Source organism: Anguilla rostrata, chromosome 12 (assembly GCF_018555375.3).
Source record: "Anguilla rostrata isolate EN2019 chromosome 12, ASM1855537v3, whole genome shotgun sequence".
In the NCBI taxonomy this organism is placed as follows: domain Eukaryota; kingdom Metazoa; phylum Chordata; class Actinopteri; order Anguilliformes; family Anguillidae; genus Anguilla; species Anguilla rostrata.
Window position 1 is genome coordinate 13,987,381 of NC_057944.1, and position 16,453 is coordinate 14,003,833.

At 44.6% G+C, this 16,453-nt stretch overlaps 1 protein-coding gene across 1 annotated transcript in view; it reads right to left on the reverse strand.

The window, feature by feature from the left end:
- Positions 1–303: 303 nt before the first annotated feature.
- Positions 304–16,453, reverse strand: part of si:ch211-286b4.4 (SCO-spondin) — a 48,166-nt gene continuing 32,016 nt past the window's right edge. Inside the window, exons 49-78 of the mRNA XM_064303301.1 lie at positions 16,277–16,445; positions 15,961–16,069; positions 15,445–15,584; positions 14,809–14,934; positions 14,160–14,345; positions 13,322–13,546; positions 12,305–12,431; positions 12,002–12,201; positions 11,443–11,655; positions 11,080–11,225; positions 10,689–10,816; positions 9,870–10,017; positions 9,562–9,694; positions 9,159–9,320; positions 7,893–8,019; positions 7,352–7,563; positions 6,686–6,848; positions 5,980–6,056; positions 5,577–5,737; positions 5,389–5,491; positions 5,140–5,291; positions 4,570–4,642; positions 4,353–4,487; positions 3,655–3,978; positions 3,345–3,442; positions 3,158–3,261; positions 2,719–2,798; positions 1,480–1,514; positions 1,022–1,138; positions 304–908 (exon numbers count right to left, since the gene is read on the reverse strand). Of these exons, the coding sequence (XP_064159371.1) occupies positions 453–908; positions 1,022–1,138; positions 1,480–1,514; positions 2,719–2,798; positions 3,158–3,261; positions 3,345–3,442; positions 3,655–3,978; positions 4,353–4,487; positions 4,570–4,642; positions 5,140–5,291; positions 5,389–5,491; positions 5,577–5,737; positions 5,980–6,056; positions 6,686–6,848; positions 7,352–7,563; positions 7,893–8,019; positions 9,159–9,320; positions 9,562–9,694; positions 9,870–10,017; positions 10,689–10,816; positions 11,080–11,225; positions 11,443–11,655; positions 12,002–12,201; positions 12,305–12,431; positions 13,322–13,546; positions 14,160–14,345; positions 14,809–14,934; positions 15,445–15,584; positions 15,961–16,069; positions 16,277–16,445 (4,629 nt within the window). The 3' untranslated portion in view covers positions 304–452. The remainder of the gene's footprint in view (positions 909–1,021; positions 1,139–1,479; positions 1,515–2,718; positions 2,799–3,157; positions 3,262–3,344; positions 3,443–3,654; positions 3,979–4,352; positions 4,488–4,569; positions 4,643–5,139; positions 5,292–5,388; positions 5,492–5,576; positions 5,738–5,979; positions 6,057–6,685; positions 6,849–7,351; positions 7,564–7,892; positions 8,020–9,158; positions 9,321–9,561; positions 9,695–9,869; positions 10,018–10,688; positions 10,817–11,079; positions 11,226–11,442; positions 11,656–12,001; positions 12,202–12,304; positions 12,432–13,321; positions 13,547–14,159; positions 14,346–14,808; positions 14,935–15,444; positions 15,585–15,960; positions 16,070–16,276; positions 16,446–16,453) is intronic.

The window sequence follows — 16,453 nt, forward strand, 5'->3', positions numbered from 1 at the left end:
GGCGCTACATCCTCGCTTCTCCTGGGGGGCAAAATGTCAGGCAAACGGGGGCTGGCGCCAGGCTGGCTGGTCTTCCACTTGAACTATGACGCTACCGAGGATGGAGCAGGAGCCACAAACGCAAATGCACTGACCTTGACCTGGAAGCCATGAAGCCTGATCAGTATGCTTTCCTTTCCACTGTCTCATGCCTTCTCACTCTCTTAAAGGTCTGGTTTATAATGCCCATAGAGAAACATTCATTGTATCTGCAGGATAAATTATACATCTGAGGTTTGCCACAAACCTAGTAACCACATTGAATGCGTGTCCCTTTATTAAAAGTTTATTAACATGAATATTTAATAAGAAATAACATTATATTTGCACTCAAGAGAAAAACATAAATATTGGAAGAGTGGTTAAGACAGACTCAAATGAACGGTACACAGGAAATGGTACACACATTTGTGCTAGAATACAGCTGGTAAGCTACTTTCCTCAGTAATAAGAACCTCTGATGTCTGTCTGTTTGGTCCCGCACTGTCTGTTTTATGGTTGTCTGGTTTCTGAATGTGAAATGTCTGAGTGGGTGACTTTAGCTTGTCTGGATCCTGACTGAATGATGGATGAATGTTCTCTGACATCTGAGTCTCTGGGTCATGGTTGTTTTGTTTCTGGCTCTCTGCAAGCTCACTGTCTGGTCCCTGGTTGTCTGGTGTCTGGTTATCTCGGTTTTGGCTCTCTGGTGCCTGACTGCCTGGTTCTTGGCTAGCTGGTTCTTGGCTGTCTGGCTTCTGGCTGCCTGGCTGCTGCATGCTAAGCTGGGTCAGTTGGGCCTGCATCTCACTGAGCCTTTGGTCCACACATCGCCTCTTCAGATCCAGAAGAAGGGTTCCATGGCGACTGAGGCAGGGCTCAAGAGTTCCCTGCATCAGAGACAGCACCATCACAAGGCATTGTCACAAAAAGCCCATCTCAGGCATGTCACCCAATCACACGCCCCCCCGATTGTCCAATGAAGATGAGCGTGCATCCTGACCTGTGTAGGCCCGCTGTAGTCCTGCCCTCCCCTCCTCTCTGCCCTTCCCTGGAGCCCCACACTCAGCTGCAGGAAAACTTCATTTAAACGGTCAATTTCCTGCTCCACACTGAGAACCTGAACCACAGGGGACAGCATAAGCCCCGTCAACTCAGTACCTAACAGGGCAGGTTTCATCAACTCAGGAAATAACATGAGTTCATAAACTCAACTTACATCAACAAGGTATGTGAATACTATTGTAAATAAGGACAAAGGAAGGAAACATATTTACTGTATTTAAAATGGGAAACTACACTTGATTATAAACCTAAAAATCCTTATGGAACACACTAATATTGTGTAATAAAGATGTTCAATGTTACTATACCAGAGAGGTATATAAATACTGTAAAATATTCACAAATGGTACAAAGAAGAAAAACAGTGTATTAGAAAAAACAATAGGCCAAGCATACCTTTATTGCAGCATCCCCATTCTCAGATCCAGGCTCTATATAAAAATAGACAGTGTGATTGCATAGCACTGTGATATTTGCACTTCACACAGACACACCTTTATAGAAACCTCTTTCTTTTTTAGCTAAAATTATGGAGTCGTCTTTAGTTGCAGCTTAGTCACGCTTGGATTCTCCCAATATTTTTAATGATGTGGAGTCTTGTTATAGATCTAGTAATGTGACTGAAACTTTGAAGGTCATGGATGATGTAAAGACAGCCATTTATAGCATGTCTACCTGTATGGCCTGTTTACTTATCTCACTAAGGCTTTTTATACTGTGGGCCATTCATTATTAAATACAACCCTACTGAGGCCAGGTATTTCGGGCAAAGCAGCTGAATGGTTCCAGTTACCTTGTTGAAAGATCACAGTTGTGAAACACAAGTCTGGGCATGTCATGTCAGACTTTGTTGTTTTCAACAAGGGCGTACCGCAAGGTTCAATTTTAGGTCCTTCGCTTTTTCTTACCTATATCAATAATATTTGTGACCAGACAAAACATTGTAGGTACCATTTACAGTATATGCTGATGACTGTCACTAATTCAGGTTACAGATACACTAACACTAATTCAGGTTGTAACCCATCATTATAACTTGTACAGTATTGTTGGTTGTCCATCCCATACCCAGCGTAGGGCACAAGGACATTCAACGAAAGCTACTGCTGTATATCCGCACAAGGTTTTTATTGTTGCAAGGCCGCTACAATCTAAGATATAACAAATAATTGTTCCAAGTGTCTGAACCAAGACTGGAAAGATGAGCTTGCACTATCATTGTCCCTGGTCCTGGAATAAGCTGCAGGCCAAACTCAATCTTGAGCTCCCAGTTTTGCTACCAGATATTAAACAGAATATAAGGGACACAATTTCGGTTACTTGCACCAGTTTCAAGTTGTAAATGTCCAGATACTTGATAGCATGATATAAGTATTTTGAATATATTGTATATGTGAGGCCTACTCTTGTTGGTGTTGTGACTCCTATGTATGATACTGCTTTGCCCTGTCTTGTCTAGGCCTCACTTGTAAAAGGCTTTAATCTCAACATGACTTTTAACTCAAAAAGTTTAAATGAATAAAAACACAGGATGTATTTGTCAGAACTTGGAGAAAACACTTTCCACAATAATGTAACCTGACATAGTAGATCAGGATTGTAAATATATTTATAATTAAATGAGGAACGTCTCACCCGCCACTTTCTCCTGTGTTTGATTAGATTTCATTTCTCGCAGATACTGCTGTAACTTGAAGAACTTGAATTTCTGAAGTCTAGGAGGAAACAGTTAATGTTAGGTAGTGAGTAATAAGTTCAATTTAAGGCCTTACGGTGTCAGTTCAAAATGATTTATACAAAATGAAAGACAATAAATGTATTTTCACTATTTTGATGTGGTACATGACTGAGTCAGTGTGTGCAACTTTTTCTCAAGCTGTCAATAGCAAAATATGCAATAACCTTTTTATCAATTCATTTTGTCCCTTTTTAGTATTTTCAAAATAGACCCTAATAAAGTCCAGAAACCAAATGTTCTCATGTACATTACAATGCACAATAAAGTATCACTTGTCGATGGTGGTTTTAGTTCTAAACAAATCCCAGTGTAAAATCAAAAAGTACATATGCTGACCTTTCTGCAAGCTCAGGCTCAGAGAAGCCCATTTCAATTGGAACTTTGACGCTGAGAAATTCTTCAGCTAACGCCCCAGTGAATTCCTCTTTAATCTCCCCTGTCTGGAAACAAAAGCCAGTTTGCTGAGAGTGGCAGTCACTGAATTTGGCTTCCAATCAATCCTTAAGCTAAAGATGCTAAAAACCTTGTTTATTCTGCTGGTGAAGGAGGAGTGGAACAGGACCAAACTTAGAGCAGAGACCGCGCTGTGGAAAGCTTGGATGAAGCCTTTTGTTGTTGAACCTTGTAGGTAAAGTAAAAATAAAAAAAAGATAATACAAGGTTTAATTAACAATGCAACTAATCTGATTCATTAATTTTAAGTTACAGTGTTACACCATGACAAAGCAAAAAGAAGCATTGTAACCTAATATGTAAAGGAACTGTGACCATGTGAACAGGTTTTTATATTACACTGTGTTAGCTGTTTTTAAATGTTTAAATGTTTCTTCAACCTGAGGCAATGCAGGCCATGGAGTGAAGAAGCGTGGCGATGAACTCCCCAGCGTTCCCCAGCTTATCTTGGTGGAGGTAGAGGATACGGTTGGCGGCGTCATAATAGAAGTCCCCGCGGCAGTGCTCTGCCAGGCCGGTGAGGCGTGAGAGTGGAACCGCCCGAGCCAGAAGCAGCGTGAGCGGGGGAAAACCGTGGCCGCCGCACAGCAGGCGTGCAACCCGGCAGCCGAACAGGAACACGGCGAAGTGATGGGGAGGCAGGTTGCCCAGGGCAACAGGAACTAGGTGCCCCACTGACTCCTGCTCTGACTCATGGAAAACAGCTGGAGAGGAACAAACAGCTCAGATACGCATCAGGGAAACAGCCCTCCAGATACTGCTCAGCACAGGCTTTATGTGGAACAGACCAAAGCCTTTTTATAAACTCCAAGATTATTTTTCATGTGAAATTGATTTATTTTCCCCTCAGAGATCAAACAAACATTTCAACATTTGTTATTACAATCACGGGGAAACTGTAATTCAACAGCACAGGAGTGTCATCCTGCCACCTATTGGCAGCACATGGTACTAACAATCTTTTTCATTACAAGAATGGAGATAGGAAATGATACGGGATCCTTTAAGTACGTTAGACATTGGTCTGAGAGTAATTTGACTTAAAGGGATTTAGAGTTAACATTCACTTCATACAGACCCTTATCTTCTTCTGCAGATGGCAAGCTCTGGAGAGAGTGCTGGATCTCCCGCAGAGTTTTGGAGAGTGGTGTGAGGGCCACCAGCTTGGAGAGGTCCTGCTCGCTCAGACCGCCCGCTGCGCTCTGTTGGGTCGCTGTGGAAAGAGGAGGCAACGAATGAGGTAAAAATGAATGACATCACCGTACGTGAGGAGAACCGCATATCCCGGATCTTACCTGTGGCTGTTACCTGGAGCGTTTTTGGTTCAGCCATGTCAGGAGAGGACAACTGCGTAGAGTCAGGGAAGCCCTGTGAGGAAACGACTGGTCCATTAAAACCTATACAGAGCACAAAGCTGTGTAGAGCAGACTAAAATGGGTCAGCAATCCATCTCTCTCACTTCAGCAAAATGGCTGCCTTGCTTACCCACAGTGCTGGTAATGCTGGTGTTTCTCCTACTTTTCTTTCAGCCCTTTCTTTCAGGCAGATTAGAGCTATGTGAAAGCCATTTATTTGTGTCCATTTAAAACAATAGTGGTTCAATGGATGAAAATTTAGGTACAATTTTCTAAAAACTTCTGAACTTTTTTCTATTTATAATCGGAACTTTAATAATTGATAAGCAATAGCTGCAAGTTACAGCAGTCCATTTCTCAAAGACCATGTCCCAGTGTAGAAGTCTAAAGGAAGGAGGGTGTCCCCAGATTTTGTTACGACCCCAGTAGTGCTAAGACCCCACCTTGTGCCCTGTCCCTAGGTTTATATTCACCATGTTCCCCCTGCGAGGCTGTTCTGGGTGTACTTACATGTGCATAGCCTGTGTGTGCCCCACCGTCCCCAACATCTCCTGGGCAGGTTTCTGCAGCCACGTCCTGCTGTGCCCAGCTCTCTCCTTCAGCTCTGTGTATGAGCCCCTCCACTGCTCTGAGTGCGGCCTCCAGCAGGGACGCCGAGGGGTCTGGAGGGTGAAGGACGATGAAGGAGGGGCAGCTGCATGCTCACAAGCCACAGGCGGAACTCAGACAATAATGGCACAACGCTGAGCAACGCGCTACCTTTAACCGTCTCCTTCTCTGCCGTGATGTCATCGCCTGATTTCAGGGAGAGCAGTTCCCTCAGCTGGCTCAGCTTGGCCTGGTCCATGTTCTCCAGAAGATCCTGGAGGAGGCCAGATTTGTGACAGACTCGGGTTTGGGATTCATTATTTGACATCCAGGCCAATTTGAGGGGGACCGTCTGTTACCTTCACAGAATCTGTTTGCTGACAGATGTTGCGGTAGAACTCCAAGTTGTCCTTGCGGTGCTTCGCCAGCTGGGAGACCAAGTGAAGCGTCTGGTCTTCCAGTTTGTCATAAAGAGTTTTGACGTTGAACTCCTCCAGTTCCACTCTTCCATTCTTATACCCTTGTACAAACATATTGTGGAAACATATTGAAATAAATACAGTGGGTGGATTGTCTAGAACATATAACCATTACCAGGAAACATCCCCCTAAAATAATCACAGTCTCAGATTCATCCACTGATGGTTACATGAAGACCAATGAAAATGCCTGTATGTTGCGAGTAGCATGTTCATATGGACTCATGTGGCTAGTGGAACATTTAGGGCATAAATAATGAAATAAAAGGTCTGTGACCCTCACCCCTGCAGACAGCCGGCTCCTCTGCTTCTGCTCCCTCTCCAACACCTCTGTGTCCCAGGACGTCACAAACATCCACGCTGGGACACAAACACAAGCCTGGTTAGTCATTGTACACGGCCATCTTTAAATCAACAGTGCTGTCAACAGACAAGCACAACAGTTCAACATGAAGCAAACTTCTATGAAAAACTAACATTTCTCTGAAGATGGAAATGTTATTTCTACTCATTCCAACCCAGTGATAGTTCACAGTCCAGTAATGTGAGTGAGCATGTGAGCAGCCACAGTAGAAAGTGAGATCACCCCCTGAAGCCTAATTAGGAGTGCAATGCTGTAGGGGAGACTTATGTTTGACTTTGGTCATAGATTTTGCTCTCCTAGTGCTCGTTCTTCTTTTTTTCCCCACTGTTGTTTATTGATTTTCACTGAGGTATGTTCAAATTCCAATAAAATAAATGTTTTAAAAATTAATTATTTATCAGTGTTATCAATTACCAATTATCAATTACTTACCAGTGTTTTTCAGAATATGCCACAATTTGACAAGCATTGCAACAAAACTATATTTATAGTAATACTAGTCTTCAGATAATATTTCTTTCTGAGAGTTCTGAAATAAGATATAGTATGTTTATGTAGTAATGTATATCAAATGTTACTCCTTGTGCTGTAATGTAATCTAATGAGTACTGATTCAGAGACACACCCGCCTCCAGCATAGACGTATCCAGGAGGGATACTAGGTTCCCCAAGGCTTCTCCATTTGGGCTTTGGTCGCCCCTGATCGATGAGCCCGACTCTGCTGGGCTTCAGAACCAGAGCCGTGGCGATCAGAACTACGGTCAGCAGCACCAGGAGGCCCAGCACCCCTGAGGAACAGCAGGGGGCAATATCACTCATTACAGGCTAACCTTTAACCTTTTCCCATGATTCATAGCTGTGTTCATGTATCACAGAGACAGCACAGCAGCCCTACACATTTCACAATGCTTCTGTATGAAATGGACATGATTGTTTTCAGAATTATTGTGATAGGTAATGGACATGAAAAATGTATTTTACATGGTGACAAGTTACATTATGACACTGGCTGGTAGTAGGATATGAATATGGTCAGATACATAGTCACCACAAGCAAACACCTAATTAAATTTTCTTCAATAAATTTTACATATGCATAGATATATAAATTTTTTCAAAGAGTACATTCAGACAGTACAGTAAAGTTACAGAGATTGTGGATACAGAATCTGGATTTAGGCCCTCTTGGATTATCACCTTTCAGACAGATTTTGAACACCCGCTAACTCTGACTCTGTTTTTGCCTCAGATTACACCAGATGCATGCTTTGTGAAGAGGCGGCAGACGTACCTGCAATGGCGCCCCAGTTGGGCAGCAGGTTGAGGCGGGGTTGCCTGAGGATGCCGTGCCTCACCAGCTGGGCGGGGGACGCAGGCTGGAACGCGGGAGCGGCAGGGTCGCACTCCGTGCCGCGCTCGCTCACCGCCACGATCAGGCTCCGGTCCGGCACGCCGTTGTCCAGGAACACGTACTTCCCCGACTGCGTGAACACGTGCGCGAACCTTCCACAGGCACACAAGTACTGTCATGAGTGCGCACCTTTCTGAAGCTGGTCTTACATTGGAGTCAAAAACTAATTCTGTCAACTGAAAAGTACTACATAAAGCCAAAGCAATACCACATAAAAATTCATAACAGTCAAGATACCAGGTTTATATATAATTGATTTTTTGAAAAGATATAATTGAATACATCTTGGAATTTATGATAAAATATTCAAATATAACAATGATTTAAATGTAGCAGTATAAAATATCCAATATCCGTGCAATACAATCTCTTTCCACTTCTGGGCACCTCTGAGACAGGGGAAATGGTACGATCCACACACCTGGAGGAGTTGTACTGGCTGTGCTTTATGAGCTGCTCCAGCTTGCGGAACGCGCCAAAGTCCCAGCTGGGGTTGCTGCTGAAGAGATGATCTTTCTGGTACACTGGGAAGTGGCTGAGATGGCGGTCTGAACGCAAATAAACAACTGCTGCTATCATTTTTATCTGTACACGACGGCCTGACAGCACAGAGAAAACACAGTCATTCAGGCTTAATATAATATTGATGATGCTCTGTCTATGCCTTCGGTTTTCTTACTGAAAATGAGTAGGCCAGTCAGTGCAGGTTATTGCAATGAGTTCAGTCCCCAGCCGCCACGTGGTTGCTCGACTGTGTTATGATAAAGCTGGGTGGTATCGTTTCATTTTTAATGTTAGGCTACTGTGTAAGTAATCTCAGTGGATTTGTTAGTGTAAACAGTGCTAATTCTTACCTCTCAATTCGGATAATGTTGACCTTACCATCTGTTTATGTTCAAGTCAATCGTTGGATGTGACTAATGCAGTTTATAAAGCCTGTATTTCAATTACCTCTGTATCTATTGCTACCCTACACCTTGTAAATGCCTGGACTTGATCAGATTATTTGCTTGTGTTGCTGTGAGCGATGTGAGAGTCGTGTCTCTTCCTACGGGGTTTCCCCCATCATTTCCCTGTATCTAAGCAATTCTGACTTGGTTATTTAGACATGGTGCTGTATTAGCCATGCCACATTATTCAGTGCTAATGCAGTGTGATACTGTCTGCCCACTGTGTTTCTCATCATCCAGAGAATGTGTTTCTCTTTATAAACTGAGGCGGGTGATAATGGGGTAGGGAGCTTCATGTAGGCAGTCGTGATTAATACAGCAGTCAGAAATCATGAGAATGACTGCTGCACAACTGAAAAAAGGTTTATTAGCCTATTATTTTTGGTCACAAATATATATAGACATTTTTTGAGACAGGCTACCATGCTGGTTTCAATGTTTGCGAGACGGGAAAATAGGAACATAATTAATTGTTTTTTTTTTGTTTTTTTTTTCAAACCGGTTCAGGAACATTACGTTGTAGGAGGAACAAAAGAACAGAAACGTTAAAGTTCAGATTCTGCTTGGAACAAACGGAGAGAAAAAATAAGTTTTTCAAGCCCTGATGTGTGCTACAAAATGTATGCTAATGTATGCTACAAAACAGTTCAGGCCTGTGGGGGGATGGGGGGTGCCATGTTTTGACTTAGAGTAAGCTAGTCATCCACCTCAGTGAGTCCTGCTTCCTGTGGGCATACCGGCGTGGTTGATGGTGAGCTGAAACAGCAGCATGTCATTGGATGCCAGGCAAGCAATGGGGTTGGGAATGCGTGGCACAGGGGGAGAGTCTGAGAACTCCCCGACATTACTGGAATCGCTTCTTCTCCTGGTCTCCCTGTCCCACGGTGTCCTGGGCTCAGCTATGAAACGCATAAGAACACATTACTTTTTAATGTCTTGAACATGTAACCGTGTTTGAGCCGAAAAACATCAGACACAGCAGACAGCCTAACATTTTCATATAACTTTCTTCGCATTATTATTTCCTACACTAGATGCAAGTCTGGTTCCTTACACAAGGGTATAACACCTGTGTTACACCAAGGACAAGCTTCCTGTTACATCATTTCCTGCTCCAGGCTTCACAATACATGACATCACCTGAAAGAAATCTGTCAATCAGCGTTTGGTTGGTCATGATCCATCCAAACACCCCATCAGAGCCAAACTGGACAAAGTGGACTCTTCCAATAGTCTTAACATGGATGTCGGGGCCCAAAATATCTACCACTTCCTGAAAAATGAAGACAGAAGACAGAAATCTATGTACATTATTCTTCAATATTATAAGATTAAGTTGGAGACCAATCATTACAGTAAGCTGTAAAGGACAATGAATTCAGTGAAAAGAGAGAAAAGGGATATGAATCAAATCAAGGCTGAGATGGATAAGTGGATTGTGGCCTCACCCTGCTCCACATACTGCTCTCCCCCTGACCTTTGACCTTCAGCAGCAGCTGCCCGTCCGAGGCCAGCCTGGCAGAGACGTGCGGTAGCGATGACAGACACGAGGCGTTGCAGAGCTCCTCCACGGCCACATACAGCTCACAGTGGCAGCTGGGGAGCAGGAGGGCGCTTTTTAACCTTTGGCTCGATTTGCTGGAAGACGATATTTTATCTGGCATGCTAAAAGGTCACAGACCACTGTAATCCACAGGACAGGAGTTAAGCTTGCATATGTGTGCCTTAGGTATCTATAACTATTCAAAACAATTCTGAATTTTAGACACATACACTATTAAATGAACTATTAATAGTATCCAGATTCAAATAACATATTTTAAAATAAATGTGTGGTTTGGATCACATCGATATACAGTATATGGTTTTCTTTTTTGTAAGTAAACTATCATTGGAGGTACGCTAGTAGCATGGCTAGGTGAAAATAGCCAGGAGCTGTAGTCCACAGCTTCCTTTTTTTGTTTAGGGATGCATGACAATATCAGGCCCTTTGGCTGATAATCAATAAATAAAAATAAATAAATTTAGCGGCTTCAAATGAATGCTACGATTATGGCTGATATGATGATGCAGCATGCACCAATCTGAACAACCTCAAAGTACCTTACAGTGGGAAAAATAATGAACAAACAGTAGTGTTGTGCAATTAAAGAGGATAAATTCCGATGCAATGCTAATTTTGACTGTATCATTGATTTGATTTTGGTTGTGAAGTTCTGGTGCACAGGTTTGTTGAGACACTGCTGTGTCAGGTTGCGCTGACTTACATGCCCAACTCCACATTGAGATGCCCCCCTAGGGTGCCACAGGTGACGTTACACAGGTGTGCAGATGTGGAAACGCACTCTCGAGACGATGCCAGCCGCACTTGCCCCCCACCACAGCGTTCATTCACCTGAAGGGGAAATGGCCAGCTTGACCCGTGACCTTGCACATACCCTTTCAAAAATGGAATATATTAAGTGTTGTATTGTTTGATATAATATTTCATGCACTTCTCATGTTATTTATGTCTCTCATGGTTCAGGTACCTGTTGTCTACCATGACTACTACTGCCAACATTATTATTCTTATTATTGTTATTGCAAAAAACATTATAATGAGCATTAATATGCCTCTATGCCCTTAACATTCATGCTCTTTATTAGACCACATGCCTCAGGCTGGCAGTCTAAGACACTGTCAGCATCAGTGCTCTTGTAGTCCAGTTGGTTGTAGAAGACGAAGCCGGTCTTGCACAGACAGGAACCGTCAGAGTGCTGGAAGGCCCGGTTCTGACCCAGACAAATACAAGAAGCTGAGCCTGGGAGAGACAGGAAAACTGTAAATATGACAAAATGATAAGCAGGTATACAGAAAGCAGTATTAAGTATAATCCACTGTATAAATGATCAATGTAAATGCTAGCAAAAATTGTGTTAGCGCTGGAAGATATGCTAAATGCCTGTAATGCGATGTAAAAGCAGCAGACAGACACAGTCTAAGTGAAGAACAGCTTAGGCGGAGTAGGGCACTGACACCTTCTGGTGAGTAGGATGAGCTTCCACATGGGAAACAGGCCCTCTGCGCAGAGAGGTGGTTGAAGGTGCCCGCCGGGCATGGATGGCATTCCTCAAGAAGCTTTGCATGGGTGCTGTTGCCATAGGAACCAGGTGGGCAAGAGGTGGGGTTGTCGGAGCCCAAGGGGCAAAAATACCCAACGGGACATGGGTTGCTCCAGTAGCGCTCTGTCCCTGAGACACACATAACATGCGGCTATTAATCCTACTGTACCCAAACAAATACATCATACGATCAGGTACTCTTTCAATTATTCATTTAATGGGGTGAAATCATATCATTAATGAAATCTTGGCACAAAAAGCGTGGAATTGGACTGTGGTTGCTACATCAGAGGCACAGCACTAAGAGAAGAAAAGACTGACTGTCTGTGTTGAATTACAGGTGTAGTTCTGCACAAACCGGAGAAAGTCTCTGCTTCCTAATTCAGAGATGCAGTGCTACATGGAGAAGGGCTGACTGCATTTCAGAGATACAGTACAGTGTGAACATGAGAAGAACTGTCCAGTTTTAGCTTGCCTGGGGGGCAGTGGTAGCCCGCGGGGCAGGTGAGGCAGTGCGGGTCTGGGGATGACCCGGGGCGATAGGTCCCCCCCTCACAGAGCACGCAGCTGGTGTCCCGGGACCCCCGCAGGCCGCTGGTGTTGAGGGGCGCGTACCCCCCATCGCAGAGCCGCGCGGAGGAGCTGTTCTCCGGGCAGTAGTGAGGGAACGCACAGCTGTGGGCGGAGACGGCAGGTCAGAGGTCACCAGGAAACACTGCCCTCTCACACAGTCAGTTTCACCAGCAGTGCGGCTGGGGGCCATTTTGGCGAGACGCACACTTGCTGTGGGGTGTTGTAGGCGGCAGACCCCTCGGGGCAGGCGAATCCTCCGGGACAGGGGGTGGGCTCTCCGGTCCCCGGGCCGCAGTACGAGCCGGCCAGGCAGGGGGTCTCCATCACCGAACCTGCAGACATGGCCCTAAATTAATTACATTTCAATGCTAATTAACTAGACCGAGAGCTTCTTTGACATCAAATGGTGGATGACCCAAAACATCTTTCAGCTAAAGCCCATCCCAGGGAGGGAAGGACTACAGTCGGCTGGACACCCATGTCTCATCATGTACCAGAGACCCATACTGCACAGCTGGGGACACTGCATATGAGACAGGATATGAAGCTACTCAGCATCTGTGAAGACATAACTGCTGGACTGTAGAGTGAAAATAAGCGGTAATCAATGTCACGTGTTGGTGGAGAGTGTGTACTTGTCTGCACTCGCCCAAAGTGATGGAGGTGGTTGCAGTGATGAGCAGGAACACCAATTTGGCAATTAAAAATTTGGAGAAAATAGTGACACATTTTTAAATGAATGTAATTCACTGTGGTGTTTTGTACTCCAGCAAAAATTCAGCAAGCGTTAAACCAGCTTGGTGCAGAAGAAAAACAAGATTACTTACAAGAACAGTTAAGATGAGTCAGGCTCCACCATTCCTACCCTCCTGCACCGACTGTCAGTGGTTTTTGGAACTGATGTTAAAGTCTGATTTTTAACTTGGAAGACATTTCATGTTTTGGCACCTAGACACTTAAATGATCTTTTAATTCCCTATAATTCAGTCAGTCAGTGGGTAACTGAATGATCATGGGTTTTTTCACTACCCTAATTGCTTGATTGAAAACAAAGGGTTTTTTAGACACTGCAAACATGATATTTGTCTTATGTGTGTATATACTGGGGAGTAATGTAGTGTATTCTGTTTTCCATATATTCTATTCCTTTCTGCTCTATTCAATTCTGGACATTTTTAATACCCAAAATACCCCACCCATGGTCACGTGACCTACACCCTACCTGCGGGGCACTGGAATGCGGACCGGCAGGGGGTGCCGTGGATGTTGGGCCGTCCCGTGGACCTGGGGTCCGGGCAGTAGGTGCCAGCCTGGCAGGGCATGCACTGGCTGGGTGAGCCTGCTCCCGGCAGGGGTCTCATAGTGCCAGCCGGGCATAGGACAGGGGGGCCCACTCCGCTGCACCAGAACCCGGGGGGGCAGGGGTGGGCGCTGTAGTCAGTGAGTCCTGATGAGACATTCAGCCAGACACAGAAACATCACCTGCTCGGCTTGGGTTCGATATCATAACTGTAACCCCCACATTCTGTGGTCTCACATCACTCAGCTGTCAGTGATGCCAGTAATGCCACTTCACATTCCCCCAATAACATCATACCTGTCACCGGCCATTCTGCAAGTCACAATCAATTTCCCTCAACTGATCAGGAACCAGCTCTGACTAACCTGTCAAACTGGGCCTATTCCAACTAGCAGCCCGGGCACACAGCTGAATATGCCTAATGTCAATGAAAAACACATTAAGGGCCAAATTTATTTAAATTAATTTTTTGCTTAGGCCACTGTTGGTAGCCAGCATGTTAACCGTCGGCAACCCAAAGGACATTGGAAAAAAAATAGCACTTAATGTGGCTTGACACAGGACCAACCCTGGGCCAGCTAGGTCACATTTAGTGACACAGCACTTCACTGCCATTCTACAGACCATGGGAGAATCATTATTCACAAAAGGTTTTTGCTATTAAGTAGAATATTTGCTGCTGGTAGCTAATGAGTTCAGGCCACCAGCCGGTATAATTACAGAGTTTGTGCACAGAGACTGTGCGAGACCTGTGTCTAACCTGTGTCATTACAGAAGGAGCCAGCGGGGCAGGGGTGGCAGTCGCCCCTGTTCCGTGCCCCCGGGGTGGATCTGTAGGTGAAGGGGGGGCATTCTTTGGGACCTACTCCTCCCTCAGACTCCCCCTCCCCCTCCCCCAGCCCATCACAGTAATGCCCAGCAGGGCAAAGGTGCAGGCTGGGGTCTCCTGTGGAAAATATTAAATATATATTAAAATATTAGCCAATCAGAGGCCTGCCAGAGACCACTGTAAATATGAATTAATTTACCAATGATTTTGTGTGAATTTTGTGCATGGTATTTGACAATGGATAACAGATGATGTTAAAATATACTGCTACAAGTACTATTGCGATATGGGTACAACTATTAATAATACCACTGATACTTGTTGTACTCCAGTTACTAATACTGCTTTTGCAACCTCTAGACCTATTACAACTGCAAGCACAACTGCTGCTGCAACTATTGCAAGTATTACTACTGCCACTGCTACAACTACTGTATGTTAACCATCATACTCATTGTTAGTGGTGCTATGATATCCTACTCATACTGTAAACATAATTACAGTATAGTTCTCTGGTTTTCTAGTGTCCATTGGTACCTCTATTCAGTAGAGTCCGCTTTGTGGGATTTGCATGGCATACCCTCTCTGCACCAGTGCTGTGGGGGGCAGGGCAAGCAGTCCTGTCTCCCTGTGGCACCGGGCATGGCCCTCACCGTGTGGGCGGGGCAAGCCTGAGGTTCCTCAGTGCCCTCCACACAGTAGAATCCTGTTTAAAGGCCATCAGGTCCAAAATCAGCACTATACAAGCATTTGGGCTGCAAACACACATATGTCAGCCAACTCTGTTACGGGTAAGTCATAAAGGGAGGGTCTACCAGAAGAGAACAGTGCACAGGAAGTGCATGGCTGAAGTTTCCAAATTTTTAGAAATGTGTCATATCATAGCTATTAGTGAAGTTCAAATTTGTGTGAATGTATCCAAATGATTAAAGTGGATTTACAATATTTGTGCAATTTAAAGATGAGCTTTGTGCACAAAAAAAAGGTTGGTTGACTATGAAGGACATTAAAATGGTCAATTTCCTTATCCGTATTGATATCCCAAAAAAACTTCAGAGTAAAGAGAGATTCATTTAAAGTTCTAACTGTATAATTTTAGTAAATGACAATCATTATAATCCAACCATTATAAAATATGAGAGAAGAGTTATGGACCCTCTACTAGATCCATAGCCCACTGTTAAATCATTGTTGTACTTTTGGGCAGGCGACCCACCTGCTGGGCAGGGTCCAGCACACTGGACACCCCTCCTACACTGGCTCCGATCCTGCAGGGGCGGCCCTTGGGGGGTGGCCTCTGCGCTACCCGAAAAACACAGGTACCCTGCAGCACAGCATCCCAGAACCTTGCCAGCCCTGTGCTCACAAACAGCATCATCACTGCAGACATCTCTGGCAGCGGCTCTTCTACTTACACAACCACACCTGTCAATCATGTCTAACTGCCATTTATAACTGCATAAATCTAGATATGACATTCAGGCCATTAGCTTCACTTTATGAGCCACTTAAAGAACAATTTACAGGAAACTATTTCAATAAAACAAACTAATATAATCTAATGTCTTTTGTTTTATTGAATAATTTACTGTGATAATCCTCTGATGGTTCCTACAAGAATTGATGGATTTATTGATTGTTTGGGCTTTTCATGGAGAAGATTGTGATCTTTGCATGCCTTTGCTTGCTTTTTGTGAAGATTGCGAGACGTTTAGATGTTTAATGCCCGTACCTGCAGAACCTGCCGGGGGGGCAGGGCAAACACTCGCCCTCCTCCTGCAGTCCCCTCAGGTCGGGTGGGGTGAATGTGCCATTGGGACAGGGCAGGGGAACCATCGTTGCTGAAATGAGAAGTAATGCACTGCTGCAAATCACATTGTAACAAGCTGATTAATAAGAGTACTGTAATGCATTTGTAGTAGGGGTTCAACTCTCATTGGGTCACAAGGGGTGATATCACATTCCCTAATGGACATTAACATGCTAGCTCACATCTGTGAACCCCGTTACACACTGAAATGCAGTGCACGGTAAGTGTATCTGTATACCTGCAGGGCAGTAGGAGTGGGCGGGGCAGGGCCAGGGGTCTCCAGCGATGGTCTCCTCGCAGTAGAACCCCGGGCGGCATGGGATGCAGCCGGAGGCACCGGGGTTCGGCTGGTACTCCCCTGTAGGGCAAGGCAGGGCGTGGCCCGAGCCCAAAGGACAGTAGTGACCCTGAGAAG